The sequence below is a fragment of the Heptranchias perlo genome, chromosome 11 (assembly GCF_035084215.1).
Source record: "Heptranchias perlo isolate sHepPer1 chromosome 11, sHepPer1.hap1, whole genome shotgun sequence".
Classification (NCBI taxonomy): domain Eukaryota; kingdom Metazoa; phylum Chordata; class Chondrichthyes; order Hexanchiformes; family Hexanchidae; genus Heptranchias; species Heptranchias perlo.
Genome location: NC_090335.1, coordinates 21195211 through 21212215, shown reverse-complemented (window position 1 = coordinate 21212215; position 17005 = coordinate 21195211). Strand labels below are relative to the sequence as shown.

General features: G+C 41.2%; 1 protein-coding gene across 1 annotated transcript in view; it reads right to left on the bottom strand.

Annotated features, from left to right (window-relative positions):
- Positions 1-4348: 4348 nt before the first annotated feature.
- The window catches only part of LOC137327159 (histone-binding protein RBBP7), a 32312-nt gene continuing 19655 nt past the window's right edge, over positions 4349-17005 (bottom strand). Inside the window, exons 9-12 of the mRNA XM_067992679.1 lie at positions 10142-10218; positions 7137-7194; positions 5556-5666; positions 4349-5340 (exon numbers count right to left, since the gene is read on the bottom strand). Of these exons, the coding sequence (XP_067848780.1) occupies positions 5272-5340; positions 5556-5666; positions 7137-7194; positions 10142-10218 (315 nt within the window). The 3' untranslated portion in view covers positions 4349-5271. The remainder of the gene's footprint in view (positions 5341-5555; positions 5667-7136; positions 7195-10141; positions 10219-17005) is intronic.

The following is a 17005-nucleotide window of genomic DNA, read 5'->3' as shown; positions in this document are numbered from 1 at the left end:
TAAACTGTAACCATCTGAATCAAAAACTTGCACTTATGTAGTGTTCCTTATATAAACATTTCAGGGCACATGGGGGTAGATAGACATCAAGCAGGAAGTAAAGAAGTTCCGAGGTGAGACAGAATCTGCAATGGATTTTTAGGAAGGTTTTGATAATGGGAAGAGGGAACAAAGCAGAGTGGTTTTAGGAGAGAACGCCAGAGAGCAGGAGTGTAGTGCCTGAAAGATCATTCTCCAATGCTAGAGTGGAGGGTGGATGGAGCAGGGAACATGCAGTCATCTTGAATTGAGGCACAGGAGTGGGCTGAGTCCTATGGAGGCATTTGAAGATGAGGATCTTGAAAATAATTTTCTGAGCCAAAGGAACTTGATATGGTTGGATGGTGAGTATTGGGTGCATGGAACTTTGTGTGGGAGAGGCTATGCCACAGAATTCTGAATTAACTGAAGTTTGTGAAAGTAGGAGGCTGGTGAGGAGAGAATTTAATAAATCGGTCCTCGAGGGTTTCAGCAGTAGTGGGAGGGAGATGAGGCATAAACAGACAATGTTCTGGATCGAGGTCGCAAATCAGCTGTGAGCTTTAAAGCTTAACTCGCTGTTGAAGAGAACACCCAGGCTGCACATCATTAACCTTAGCCCAAGCAGGTGTCCAGGATGTTGATTGAATTGGACCCAGAGGCTTGTAGGTTCTGGCAAGAGTCAAACAACATAGCATCAGTTTTGTCAACATTGAATTGCAGGAAACTTTGGCTCAGCTGGGAATTTGTCACACAGCAAATTTGATTAGTACTGGAGTCAGTAGTGACAGGGAGGTAGATTTGTCAGTTGTTTACACATGGAAGGTGATGCCATGACTTGGCAGATGATGTGAGAGGACTAAAGATGGAACATTGGGGCACAATGTACCTACCATACAAGCATGAGAGAAATTTGGAAAAAATGCAGTGACAGCAATGGAACAGGTAGATGTGAAACCACGGAGGTGAATGGCAGTGGAGAGAATATTGAGACTGCCGTAACACAATTTTCAGCTTCCTCCAAATCATTGCTGGTCCTGTGGGTGGAACAGAAGTGGATTGGAGGGCTTTGACCAGGGAGCAGTGAGATGTGGTTCAAGAAACTTGGGAAGAAAGGACAGAGTGGAGATAAGGTGGTAGTTTGGGAAGATAGAGGGGTTGAGGGTAGACTTTTTAAGAAAGGGAGTGATCGCAATTTTGAAAGAGGTGGGAACAATGCAGGTAAGAGGGGGCAATGTAGAACTACTGATTTAAGGGTTTTTAAAGTGCTTATTTTAATGTAGAACATTAAAGGTACAAGAGCCCTGGAATTGGTTAGGACAGAACTTCTGCAAAGCTACTGCTTGCACCCCTGATGCTGTCCCATTTCCTGCAGGCAGGAGCACCTGCACCATTGCTGGTACAACTGGGGTACCTGCCAAGGGAAACTTAGTATGAGGTCTGGGCACACCATAGTGGTGCTAGCCCAAAAGAAAAATGGGCACAAATGGTTGTATGACATAGTTCCTTCAGTTGCATGGTGTCATATCTGCCCATTCGTCCTGGGTGTAGTATGGGCCTGTTGAGACCTATGACATTTTTGAGCCCACCATCCCAGATAATGGTGGCTGCCAGAACAGAGGAATGTCAGATCACACGTCTGGATGTATCAACACCTGGAAAAACATGTCACTCTGAATTGATACGTTTCAGTTGGATCTTGTGACTTTTCCTTTGAGTCCAAAAAAGTGCTGTCGTACCAAGTCCTCTTTAGTTATATTTTGCCCAGAATGCTTCTAAATTGCAACTCAAGCTGTTCCATCTCATCACTGAATTTAACTTGTTTCTCCCAAGTTTTAGAATTAAAAATATTTCTACTCATTTTTACACCACTCACCCACTGCACCTCAAAGGAATTAGTTGCATGCAAAGCACTTGGGGATAGTTGAGAGGTTTAATAACATGCCATATAAATGCAAGTCTGTTTCATTTTCTCTCTGCAAGCTCCATCTAAATTATAGAAACCCTTTCACCAATGTTCAAAGCTGCTATAACCCACCTTCAGTGAACTGTCAGGGTTTTTGACACAATATACAAAAACAGAATGCATGATTTTGGAGGTAGGAAAGCCAGAACCCCCATATAATTTTCATTTTTTGCCTCCTCCTCTGCTAAAGCTGGCAATGTTGGCAGGGCTGCCCTTCTGCAGGCATTAATATGCCTGCTGTTACCGCATCAGAAAACCATCAGCCTTGGCAGAATGCTGGCAGACCATTTGTCTTTGGGAGGTAAACCTGGTATGATTCTCACCCCACATATCACTGGCTATTGTGCACGATTTCTCAAATTTAGGTTTAAAAAATTCCAGTTTATTCTTTTTCAATTTTCATTCATTAAATACTAGATCCCTATAGTTAGTTAAGCTTTCACTTAAAAGTGAAAAATCCTATATTACAAAATGTAGATATACTAGGTTCAAACATTGATTAGGGAAACTTTCCAGATACACAACCTGAGTAGAGATTCACAAACTGGATGCCATAGGTCATAGACTAATCTGAGTATTTATTGCTATTCCACTTAAATATTTTGAGTAGGTTGCAACTGCTTTATCTGGCAGAAGTTTGTCAAGACATCTCCATATACCACTGCGATGGCATATGTGCTATACAGGTGAGCAAAGACAGCTTTACGATTCCCACAACTCATTGGCAACTAGGGCAGTCATCCTTTCTGCATTAAAATTATAAGAAATTACAATGTTCCCTGAAGTTAGCATCAGGACAACTGATGTGCTGTTTCTATGGGAAAATGGACAAAATCACTAGTTTAAAAAGCTCTGAAAGGTAATAAAAATGGAATTTAACAAGGTAAATTCACCAGTCTTGACCTGAGAGTTCAGGTGGAATATAGTTATAATACTGCAGTGGATTCTCCAACATACACTCGAGTACAGCTTTAGTGAATTTATTCTATAGTTCCATAAACTAGTAACCCTAAACAGATCTAATTGCAAACTATAATCTCCAAAACCCGTAAAAATTCTAGAATTCTTTGCAATCAAAGCAGAATTTGACTCATTTGTCCACTCTAAAACAGTGGCACTGATAACCACCAGCCTTAAGACTTGTACAGTGATGGTGAGGAATTTCTCAAAGTTGAAGTAAGGTAATTAGAAGCACAATTATGACCCCTCTGGAAACAGGTAATGGTACCAGCTGAGCTTGTCCAATTTTTAAACCTACATTAGGTTATTGGTGCACAGTTAAAATCCAACTGAGGTGGACCACCAAATTTATTAGTGTCAGGACACTTAGTGCTGCATTTACACAGGCGCTCTAGCTGCCCCCAAGTTGGGTAGGGTCCTGACAAGGGCAGCCAGTGTCCACCTGTTTGAGGCAGAAGGACATTTGTAATTTGCAAATCTGAGTCCTGTGCCAGTCCTAGGATTCTGATTGCAACCTTGAAGTTCAAATGGGTGGAGTGTATGCAGTTGATGCTCCACCCGTTCATCAGCCGATGAGTGGCCTAAACCAGTGGTCCTTAATGGGATCACCGGAAGCCGCTCAAAAATGGTAAAGGTATTTTTAATTTTTATTTTTGTAGAGCCCTCCCTAACCAGCGAGCTGCCTTGGCCCACTGGGTTGACACATGCAGCTTTGCTGGACCTCACTGTAATTTAAATGGGCAGGTGGCTGGTGCACTGGACCACTGACCTGAACTTAGAATCGGCCCCAAAAAAGCCATGTCGAAGCTCCAATTCATAATACCTTACAGGCCTCCCAATCTTGTTTGGGAGGTACTGGATCACCTGTGTGAGCACCCACCCCTGATTTTGTGGCTGACTATTGACTACACAGCTCCATCTAGTTGTGTCAGGGCTTTACCTGTTGTGTCAAGGGGTAGCGGTGAGTTCCTGCTAAGAGATTGATAAGGTATATACTACTGCACTCTGTCATGATAATCAATTGATTGCTTAGAGCACACCATACTAAATTCCCCTTTGGGTGCACAGGGAGGACATTTCAATTAGTTTCTCTTTCCTTTCTGCCCCACCTCCACCAAAACAGTGAATCTAGTGACCATTAGTGATCCATAAAATTTGCATGCAAGTAGTTTTTGATGCCTGTTAACAGGTGCAAAATAACAGGATCTGGTATACACTCCGTTTGTACTTTATGACAGAATACAGAGAAATTGAAAACTCCAGTGTAACATTAATTTATACTCATATGTAACCATAAGTTTCATTCATAGCAGATTAACAATCAATCTGTAAATTAACTTCTAATACACATACTGTTGATCAGTTTCTGCCTTTCATGTGTACATGTTAAAAAGCACGGCTAAGTTTTAAAAATTATTACAAAAGGTTTATTGTGTTGTATACCCTTGCTCTACAGTGTGCATAAAATGCAGTTTTTAAACAATAAAAAGGAAAATACAGGAGAAGCAAATTTCTACAGGAATTCTTAAATGCACACAACCATATCAGAGCCTCAAGAGTGTTAAGAAACCTATGCCACATACATGAAAGTCAGCTCTTAACCCTTTGAAGACTGCAGCAGCATTTCTTTACCATATGCTGGATTACACTATAAAACAAGTGTAAATATTTTGTTCCCATTATGGTATGTAATGAATGCCACACAGTCATTCCAGAGTTGTGGGCATAGATGCTGTGCACTAGCAGCACATGCTGGAAAATCAATGGTACTTCAAACCACTACTGCGTGCGTGTTGGTGTGTCATGGGCAGAAGGTAGAAAAGCAAAGAATTCCAAGTCCTGAAACATGCACTTTAGATAACAAAAGTTCTTGTCAAGAGTTTGAAGATGACATTGCTTCGCAGAGACATTATTAATTTTAACTCTCTTCCACTGGAACCCAGTGACATGCATACTCTGAATCAATGCCCCTGCTACCAATCACATTTCAGGGTCAGGCTGTATATTACGTATTACCGCAACACACAAGTATACAGAATTTGTGCTTAAGCTTTCAAGCAGCTATCAATAAGCTTTTATACATGCTAAGGAACACAATTACATACTACTGTATAAATCAGGCATTGCATTCTCAAAACACTTCCCAAATTTCTGTACGACACTCGCTGAAAATTAACAGGAGTTGCACATCAGAATTTGCACAAGTGCTTTTTATATACAAGCCCCAGCACTTTACTGGAAAAGACTGCTTGGAAAACAGCTGTATTAGGATTATCAGTTTAAATCTTTTTCAGACCCCTTTTCGAGTGGTGTTTTCAAAATAGGGCTTATGATCCTTGACTCTCAAGTTCAGAGGCAGGCGTGTCCGGCTCTTCATCATTGTAAATATTCTCAGCCTGAAAGAGAAAAATCACAATCAAGCCATGATATAACAGCATATTTAGAAATTTATGTAATTTAACCATAATATAACTAAATTGCATATACTATTGCTGCAATTAAAGCAAAATATGTGAAAGTCATTGAAAATTTGAGGGAAGAGACCAAGACATTCACTATTTGGATCAAAATTCTTGGAACCCCTACAGCTGGACCAGTAAAACCAACTCACCATCTGCCAAACTTGCATAATATTATCTTCTGATACAGAACAGATTACCCAAGGTTCGTTGGGATTCCAGGAGAAATCAGAAATCTTTGCAGTGTGCCCTCCATGAATAAACTACCAGGAAGAAACAAGGTTGTTAGAAAAGCAGACAAGTATACATACACAACAAAACTTTTTGGACTGCAACACCACTCTTGGCCAATCATAGATGGTGGTTGCAAACACAACACATTAAAATCAGCTCATTTTCACCTCTTCGTTTGGGCTAACACTCCAGTGCTACATTATTAGAGATTCTATCCTTTGATGAGAGGTTAGTGTTTCAGATGCACGTTAGAAGATCCCAAACCACGAAGAGCAGTGAGTTCTCCCAGTGTCATGGCCAACATTGCTCCTTCAACTAACACTATGAGAAACAGATTAACCGATCAATCATCTCATTACTACCTGCGGGATCTTGTCTTGTGTTATTTTGTGTATCCTTATTATAAAAGGAAAAGGGCACAGTGAAGATTCATTTGAATTATACTAAGAATAAGAGATTATAGTTAAGAAAGGCTTGTACATTTTTTTTACATAATGGAAGCAAGTTAAGAGAGATTTCCAAACTATTAAAAGGTTTGAAAGAGACAATAGTGAAAGATTGTTTCCAATCGTTGGCAAATTGATAAATGAGGAGGCATAGACTCCGGATTATCACTGGAAGAACAAAGGAGGAAGTTAGAAGATTTCCCCCCCCCCCCCCCCCCCCCCCCGAGGCTTATTGAACATGGAATGGCTTTTGAGGTAAAGTCCGTAACATATAATTTAAAAGGGCATTGGATAAATATTTAAAAACATAAAAGGATATGGAGGGGGAGGGGGAGGGGAAGACAATAGGGAAGTTAAATTAAAGAGTTTCAGTTAAGGAGCTAGCACCAGCAGAGGCATGAATGGTCTCCTTCAGCGCTGAAATGTCTATGCTGAAACATGTGCAACCTTGCCCTGCCACTCCATAACATATTGAAATGTTAATGATTCAAACTGAACCTGGGTGGCTCAAACCTTATTAACAAGTACTGATGTGACAATTTAATAGTTACAGACATATCTGTTTACACCATACTTTCACGAGGAAAGGATAACAAAATTCCATGAGGAACAGAAGAATTTAAACTGATCTGTGATATTACACATTTAAAATTGGTTAAAAATTCACAGCTACAGTTTGCATTATAAGGAGATCAGATTGCTTTATGAAATCACTTCCATCACTGTTGAATTCAGTCAAGAACAAAGGAACACAATCTTAAAATCAGAGCTAGGCCATTCAGGAAGGACATCAGGAAGCACTTTTTCACACAAAGTAGAAGAAATTTGAAACTCTCCTCAAAAGGCTGTGGGTGTTGGGACAATTGGAGCTTTCAATAAGATGATAAATTTTTGTTAGGTAAGGGTATCAAGGGATATGGAGCAAAGGCAGGTAAATTGAATTGAGGTACAGATCAGCCATGATCTGATTGAATGTTGGAGCAGGCCCAAGGAGCTGAATGGGCTACTCCTATTCCTATGCTCCTAGTTGCTATATCCTGTAGAGAGACCTACCAGTAGTTCTGGAGGTCCATCCTCTGCATCTTCTGCTGATTGTTCCTCACCGATTTTACTGCAAAAAAAAATGTACAAAAATAACTTATGAGTTGTAATACTCCTGAAATTTATCTTGCACCTTGACTACTGCAAAAGATTGGCTGTATTAATCTGCCTCACAGAACAAGTCTGAGAACATTACAAAAAGGATATAGAATCACTGGAGAAAGTGCAAAAAAGATTTACAAAGATGATACCAGAACGGAGAGGATACGACTGCCAGGAAAGACTGAACAGACAGAATCTTTTCTGCCGCCTCCCGATATCCCCACCATCACAGAAGCCAGTCTTCGGCCAATTCGATTCACTCCACGTGATATCAAGAAATGGCTGAGTGCACTGGATACAGCAAAGGCTACGGGCCCCGACAACATCACGGCTGGAGTGCTGAAGACTTCTGCTCCAGAACTAGCTGCGCCTCTAGCCAAGCTGTTCCAGTACAGCTACAACACTGGCATCTACCCGACAATGTGGGAAATTGCCCGTGTCCTGTCCACAAAAAGCAGGACAAATCCAATCCGGCCAATTACTGCCTCATCAGTCTACTCTCAATCATCAGCAAAGTGATGGAAGGTGTCGTCGACAGTGCTATCAAGCGGCACTTACTCACCAATAACCTGCTCACCGATGCTCAGTTTGGGTTCCGCCAGGACCACTCGGCTCCAGACCTCATTACAGCCTTGGTCCAAACATGGACAAAATAGCTGAATTCCAGAGGTGAGGTGAGAGTGACTGCCCTTAACATCACAGCAGCATTTGACCGAGTGTGGCACCAAGGAGCCCTAGTAAAACTGAAGTCAATGGGAATCAGGGGGAAAACTCTCCAGTGGCTGGAGTCATACCTAGCACAAAGGAAGATGGGAGTGGTTGTTGGAGGCCAATCATCTCAGCCCCAGGACATTGCTGCAGGAGTTCCTCAGGGCAGTGTCCTAGGCCCAACCATCTTCAGCTGCTTCATCAATGACCTTCCCTCCATCATAAGGTCAGAAATGGGGATGTTCGCTGATGATTGCACAGTGTTCAGTTCCATTCGCAACCCCTCAGATAATGAAGCAGTCCGAGCCCGCATGCAGCAAGACCTGGACAAGATCCAGGCTTGGGGTCATAAGTGGCAAGTAACATTCGCGCCAGGCAATGACCATCTCCAATAACAAAGAGTCTAACCACTTCCCCTTGACATTCAACGGCATTACCATCGCCGAATCCCCCACCGTCAACATCCTGGGGGTCACCATTGACCAGAAACTTAACTCGACCAGCCATATAAATACTGTGGCTACAACAGCAGGTCAGAGGCTGGGTATTCTGCAGCGAGTGACTCAACTCCTGACTCCCCAAAGCCTTTCCACCATCCACAAGGCACAAGTCAGGAGTGTGATGGAATACTCTCCACTTGCCTGGATGAGTGCAGCTCCAACAACACTCAAGAAGCTCAACATCATCCAGGACAAAGCAGCCTGCTTGATTGGCACCCCATCCACTACCCTAAACATTCATTCCCTTCACCACCGGCGCACTGTGGCTGCAGTGTGTACCATCCACAGGAAGCACTGCAGCAACTTGCCAAGGCTTCTTCAACAGCACCTCCCAAACCCACGACCTCTCCCACCTAGAAGGACAAGAGCAGCAGGTACATGGGAACAACACCACCTGCACGTTCCCCTCCAAGTCACACACCATCCCGACTTGGAAATATATCGCCGTTCCTTCATGGTCACTGGGTCAAAATCCTGGAACTCCCTTGCTAACAGCACTGTGGGAGAACCTTCACCACACGGACTGCAGCGGTTCAAGAAGGCGGCTCACCACCACCTTCTCAAGGGCAATTAGGGATGGGCAATAAATGCCAGCCTCGCTAGCGATGCCCACATCCCACAAACGAATAAAAAAAGTGACCTGATAGAGGTCTCTAATATTATGAAGGGGTTCAATAGGATAGACGTGGAGAAGATGTTTCCACATGTGAGGGGAGTCTAAACCTAGGGGCCATAAATATAAGATAATAAATCCAATTAAGAATTCAGGAGAAACTTCTTTACTCAGAGTGGTGAGAATGTGGAGCTTGATACCACATGGAGGGGTTGGGGCGAATAGCATAGATGCATTTAAGGGGAGGCTAGATAAGTACATGAGGGAGAAAGGAATCAAAGAATATGTCGATAGGGTGAGATGAAGTAAGGTGGGAGGAGGGTTGTGTGGAGCATAAACTCCGGCATAGACATGTTTCTGTGCTGTAAATTCTATGCAATTCTCGATTTGAGAATATCATCTGACAACACAGGCGAACCATCTTCGATTGTGCAGTAGTTAAATATCAAATAGAATTACCATACAAAATTGGTCATGAAACCAACCAGTTCTCTAATGTCTATATCTAATATCTTTATTAACATACTAATATATAGCAACAGTCACACTACAAGTGTTTCTCAGGGACAAATAAAGCTGTCATGCTCATGATTGGTTCCTGAACCAAAATAAAACCACAGTCCAATTACTTTGCAATCTCCCACAAATCTCTGTGATATCCTTCAACTCACCGTGAGAAACATCACAGGAGATACACTAGTTTAATAACTATTAATGCATTTTGTCCCACATTATCTTCTGTTGGCCTGAATAACTTGAGAATTAAAACATACACACAGATTTGTATTAAGAAAATACTTCCATTCAATCATTTGCAAAACCCAGCAATTTCAATCTGCGCAGAAGGTAGTAATAGCAGTCGCAATTATGTACTTCTAGGCTACAAATTATATTTAAGTTGTTATACATGTTAAACAGATTATCCAAGAAAGCCATAAATGAAATTTTGTTTTGCAAAAACTCAGCAGCTACACACTAAAATTAATACTACCAGCCTTCCAACACATTAATATTGTCATGATGCTAGATAAGCTCGCTGCTTTAGGAAAAAGAAACCGCCAACTGGAAAGGAAATAGAAAGAAATTCTTCTCACCTCAAATCCCACACATTGAGGCGACGGTCTGTACCACTGGAGGCAAGGATAGTTTCGTTGTGTGGAGACCACTGCACCTAGAAAAATAAATCAGGCATTTCAGCACCATTTTTGTATTTTCTGGTGGGCTGTGGGAAGAAAACAGTCATAAAGAAAAGTTATTAGCACTGTTTTATATACAGTGTCAATATGCAATTTGAAACATATTATTCATTATGCGCAAATACTGTAGAAATAAGTGGTCAGACCCACTTGGTGAAATTAAAGTTTGTTAAAATTATTATCCACAGATAAGAAATTACAAAGAGTAGCAAAACATTTCAGTGGGTCCTTTTCAGGTTACAAATAGATTTCAGACTTAGGGTGCAGTTACAGTTCTAGATGAGAACTGACAAAACATGTCTAGTAAAAATAAAGGAACTACAGTAGAACCTCCAAAATGGAGGGAGATCCCACTGGCTGGTGATGGGAATTGGCAGATAACAAACTTTCAAAATTCCTGTCTTACACATATGGCACAGCAATTCCATAAGCACAGAAATTAAAACAATTACAATAATTTATATTACTTGGGCTGATTGGTGTCAAATAGAAGGAGATTCTAGCAGACCACTGAAGTCCATGTAGCAAAGATTATGATCTGGAATGCACTGCCTGAAAGGGTGGTGGAAGCAGATTCAATAATAACTTTCAAAAGGGAACTGGATAAATACTTGAAGGGGAAAAATTTGCAGGGCTATGGGGAAAGGGAATGGGACTAATTGTATAGCTCTTTCAAAGAGCCGGCACAAGCACAATGGGCCAAATGGCCTCCTTCTGTGCTGTATCATTCTAGGATTCTATGTCCATGTGTATTTTAATAGTAACCTACTGCAGAACTTATACAGGCATGTCATTATTGATTTCAAGTCACCCAAGCAATTCTACAGGTCAAACTATTTTGATGCAATATGTTCAGATGATCTAGTCATAAAGTGATCTAGTCACAAAGAAGTTGGGGTTGTGGGGGAGGAGTAAAACACATCATTCTATTTTTACTCATAGTTCATAAAGAGACACTTTAATAGGATTACACAGAAGCGAGCATGGGAGCCAGAGAGATTTTTTTCCCCCCCATTAATTCCTTGCATTAACAACTCCACCCCACCTACTCGAACAGTGGAATAACAAACAAACTATATAAAGTTACCCTTATTGATAGGATGCACATTACACTGATGCTACAATCTGCTGCATCATGGTCGGCTGTGGGTTTGTACAGAGTATTCCCCATGCTGAGCTTCAAATCTTAACTTTGCTTCTCGGGGAGAGAAGGAAAGATAGCAACCAGGCTAGGTTTTCTAACAAAACTACATTTTATAACAGCAAAGATTCCAACTAAAGGCCAGAATTATTAAAATCACTAACCAGGAGGATAAATTCCAGGGGTGTCAATAGACAAGAGAAGTTAGTTTTCTTTCCAGTCATGTCCTAGTTATGTTTGCAGAACTGCTTCACAATGTGATTGGACTAGTTTTCACACAAAGGATTTTATGCATCTGAATGTATACCTTATGTTTACCTATATCACATAACTGACTACACTTCAAAAATAATTCATTGGATGCAAAGTGTCAAGCCATTTCTAAGCTAGTGCTGGTGACATCTGCAGTGTCACCCAGTTTGCAGCTGAAAGATTCTACGCTTTGGATAAGGCATAAGATGACTGATGTTTTATTCAGAAGGGAAACACCTAAATAGCATTTACCACTAAGCATTAGCAGTAGTTTGGGAGGACAACATTGCTGTGTCATACTGCTATCTTCCCAGGAGTACACAGGGCTATCAATTGCACCCATATAGCTATTTGGGCCCCTCCAAAAATGCTGTGGCACTATATAAACAGGATGGGGTTTACTCTCAATAACCAGCCAATCTGTGGTCATGTGATCATCAGAGCAGTCATGCAGATCAATACTCAGTTCCCCAGCAGCACCCAAAATGCATTGATTTTATATCAATCTGTGCCAGACTTATTTGAACGAGACTTGGAGTGGGAGGGGGAGGATCCAGTTGTCGCGGTCCACATAGGTACCAACGACATAGGTAGGACCAAGAAAGAGGTTCTGCTGAGGGAGTTTGAGCAGCTAGGGACTAAATTAAAAAGCAGAACCACAAAGGTGATAATCGCCGGATTATTACCTGAGTCACGAGCAAATTGGCACAGGGTAAATCAGGTCAGAGAGATGAATGCGTGGCTCAAAAGATTGATGTGGGAGAAGTGGGTTTCGATTCATGGAGCACTGGCACCAGTACTGGGGAAAAGAGGGAGCTGTTCCGTTGGGACGGGCTTCACCTGAACCATGCTGTGACCAGTGTTCTGGTAAACCGAATAACTAGGGCGGTAGAGAAGGCTTTAAAGTAAATAAAGTGGGGGGAGCACTCAGGTGGGGTGAAGTTTAGATTGATAAAGAGAAAAGACAAGGAAGTAGTACAGGAAAGTGATGGGGGTAATGATAAACAGAGTGCGTCAGGAAGGGACAGAACGTACAAACACAAGAGTGCACTAGCAAATGGGGCCGGGGTAGGAAAGAATGGTAAAAAGACAAAATTAAAAGGTTCTTTATCTGAATGCGCGCAGCATCCGTAATAAGATAGATGAATTGACGGCACAAATAGAAACAAATGGGTATGATCTTGTGGCCATTACAGAGACGTGGTTGCAAGGTGACCAAGGTTGGGGGCTAAATATTCAGGGTTATTTAATATTTCGGAAGGTAAAGGTGGTGGGGTAGCTCTGTTAACAAAAGATGAAAATGGTATAATAGTGAGAAATGATCTTGGCTCAGAAGATCAAGATGTCGAATCTATTTGGGTGGAGGTAAGAAATAGCAAGGGAAAGAAATCACTGGTGGGAGTAGTCTATAGAGCCCCTAATAGTAGCAACACTGTAGGGCAAAATATTAATCAGGAAATAAGGGGGGGGGGCTTGTAAAAAAGGTAATGCAATAATCATGGGCGATTTTAACTTTCACATAGATTGGACAAATCAAATTGGCAAAAATAGCCCTAAGGAGGAGTTCATAGAACGTATTAGGGACTGTTTCTTAGACCAATACATCGGGGGACCAACCAGGGAACAGGCCATTTTGGATTTGGTAATGGGTAACGAAACAGGATCAATGATCTCAAAGTAAAGGATCCCTTGGGAAGCAGTGATCATAACATGATAAACTGGATGTGTAATTCTGAGAGTGAGGATCTAGGGTCTGAAAGTACTGTATTAAACTTAAATAAGGGCAACTGTAAAGGAATGAGGGCAGAATTGGCTGAAGTGGACTGGGTAAACAGATTAGATGGTATGATGGTGGATAAGCAGTGGCAAACATTTAAAAAGATATTTTATGAATCGCAACAAAAATATATCCCTGTGAGGAGGAAAGACTCCACAAAAAGGGTGAACCAACCATGGCTAACTAAGGAAGTAAAGGATGGTATCAGGTTAAAAGAAAAAGCATAACATGGCAAAGATTACTGGTAAGCCCAAAGATTGGGAAAACTTTAAAAACCAGCAAAGGATGACTAAAAGAATAATAAAGAGGGAGAAAATAAATTATGAGAGTAAACTAGCAAGAAATATAAAAACTAAGTAAAAGCTTCGACAAGTATATAAAAAGGAAGAGCGTAGCTAAACATTGGTCCCATAGAGGATGAGACTGAGGAAATAATAATGGAAAACAAGGAAATGGCAGAGGAATTGAACAGATATTTTATATCTGTCTTCACAGTAGAAGACACTAATAATATACCAATAATAGTAGAAAATCAAGGGGCAAACGAGAGGGAGGAACTAAAAACAATCATCACTAGAGAAAAAGTAATAGGTATACTATTGGGTCTAAAGGCTGACAAGTCCCCTGGACCTGATGGCTTGCATCCAAGGGTCTTAAAGGAAGTAGCTACAGAGATAGTGGATGCATTGGTTGTAAACTTCCAGAATTCACTAGATTCTGGAAAGGTCCCAGCGGATTGGAAAACCGCAAACATAACACCCCTATTCAAGAAGGCAGTGAGACAGAAAGCAGGTAACTATAGACCAGTTAGCCTAACATCTGTCATTGGAAAAATGCTAGAATCCATTATTAAGGAAGTAGTAGCGGGACATTTGGAGACTCATAATACAATCAAGGAGAGTCAACATGGTTTTATGAAGGGGAAATCATGTCTGACAAATTTATGAGAGTTCTTTGAGAAAGTTACGGGCGGGGTGGATAAAGAGGAACCAATGGATGCAGTATATTTGGATTTCCAAAAGGCATTCGATAAGGTGCCACATAAAAGATTACTACACAAGATAAGAGCTCATGGTGTTGGGGGTAATATACTGGCATGAATAGAGGATTGGCTAACTAACAGAAAACAAAGTCGAGATAAAAGGGTCATTTTCAAAACGGCAATCTGTAACTAGTGGGGTGCTGCAGGGCTCAGTGCCGGGGCCTCAACTATTTACAATATAAATCAATGACTTGGATGAAGGAACAGAGTGTCTTGTGACCAAATTTGCTGATGATACAAAGATAGATGGAAAACCAAGTTGCGATGAGGACACAACGTGTCTGCAAAGGGGTATTGACAGGTTAAGCGAATGGGCAAAAATTTGGCAGATGGAATATAATGTGGGAAAATGTGAAGTCATCCACTTTGGGAGGAAAAATAAAAAAGCAAAATATTATAGGAACATGAGTAGGCCATTCAGCCCCTCGTGCCTGTTCCACCATTTGATAAGATCATGGCTGATCTGTGATCTAATTCCATATACCTGCCTTTGGCCCATATCCCTTAATACCTTTGGTTGCCAAAAAGCTATCCATCTCACATTTAAATTTAGCAATTGAGCTAGTATCAATTGCCGTTTGCGGAAGAGAGTTCCAAACTTCTACCATCCTTTGTGTGCAGAAATGTTTTCTAATCTCACTCCTGAAAGGTCTGGCTCTAATTTTTAGACTGTGCCCCCTACTCCTAGAATCCCCAACCAGTGGAAGTAGTTTCTCTCTATCCACCCTATCAGTTCCCCTTAATATCTTATAAACTTCGATCAGATCACCCCTTAACCTTCTAAACTCTACAGAACACAACCCCAATTTGTGTAATCTCTCCTCGTAACTTAATCCTTGAAGTCCGGGTATCATTCTAGTAAACCTATGCTGCACTTCCTCCAAGGCCAATATGTCCTTCCGAAGGTGCGGTGCCCAGAACTGCTCACAGTACTCCAGGTGCGGTCTAACCAGGGTTTTGTATAGTTCAGCATAACTTCTGCCCCCTTGTACTCTAGTCCTCTAGATACAAAGGCCAGCATTCCATTAGCCTTATTGATTATTTTCTGCACCTGTTCATGACACTTCAATGATCTATGTACCTGAACCCCTAAGTCCCTTTGGACATCCACTGTTTTTAACTTTTTACCATTTAGAAAGTACCCTGTTCTATCCTTTTTTGATCCAAAGTGGATGACCTCACATTTGTCTACATTGAATTCCATTTGCCACAGTTTTGCCCATTCACCTAATCTATCAATAACGCTTTGTAATTTTATGTTTTCATCTACACTGCTTACAATGCCACCAATCTTTGGGTCATCGGCAAACTTAGATATGAGACTTTCTATGCCTTCATCTAAGTCGTTAATAAATATTGTGAATAATTGAGGCCCCAAGACAGATCCCTGCGGGACTCCACTAGTCACATCCTGCCAATGTGACTACTCACCCATTATCCCTACTCTGTCACATTTCGCTCAACCAATTTCCTAACCAAGTCCGTACTTTTCCCTCGATTCCATGGGCTTCTAACTTAGCTAACAGTCTCTTACGTTGGACCTTATCAAATGCCTCCTGGAAGTCCATATAAATAACATCCATTGACATTCCCCTGTTCACTACTTCAGTCACCTCTTCAAAAAATTCAATCAGGTTTGTCAGACACGATCTACCTTTCACAAATCCATGCTGGCTCTCCCTGATTAAATGAAAATTCTCGAGGTGTTCAGTCACCCTATCCTTAATTATAGACTCCAGCAATTTCCCACAACAGATGTTAGGCTAACTGGTCTATAATTCCCCAGTTTCCCTCTCTCTCCTTTCTTAAAAAGCGGAGTGACATGTGCAATTTTCCAATCCAGAGGGACAGTTCCTGAATCTAGAGAACTTTGAAAGATTATAGTTAGGGCATCTGCAATCTGCTCCCCTACTTCCTTTAAAACCCTGGGATGGAAACCATCTGGTCCTGGGGATTTGTCACTCTTTAGTGCTATTATTTTCTTCATTACTGTTGCTTTATTTATGTTAATTTTATCAAGTCCCTGTCCCCGATTCAATATTAGTTTTCTTGGGATTTCCGGCATGCTATCCTCTTTTTCTACCGTAAATACTGACACAAAGTAATTATTCAACATGTCCGCCATTTCCCCATTGTCAATGACAATATCCCCACTTTCAGTTGTTAAGGGGCCAACACTGCTCCTGACCACCCTCTTTTTGCTAATATAACTATAAAGGTTCTTCACAATGATTTTGATATCCCTTGCAAGTTTCTTTTCATACTCTCTTTTTGTTGATCTTACTATCTGTTTTGTGACCCTTTGTTGATCTTTGTATCTTTCCCATTTGCCAGGATCTGTGCCAATCTTTTGCCTTTTTGTATGCCCTTTCCTTATGTCTTATACTGTCCCTTAGCTCTTTAGTTGTCCATGGCTGCTTTTTTTTGGCAAGTAGAGTTCTTGCCCCTCAGGGGTATAAACCGGTTCTGTATCTCGTTAAATGTTTCTTTAAACATTTCCCACTGATCATCAGTCGTTTTACCCATTAACAGATTTGCCCAGTTTACTGT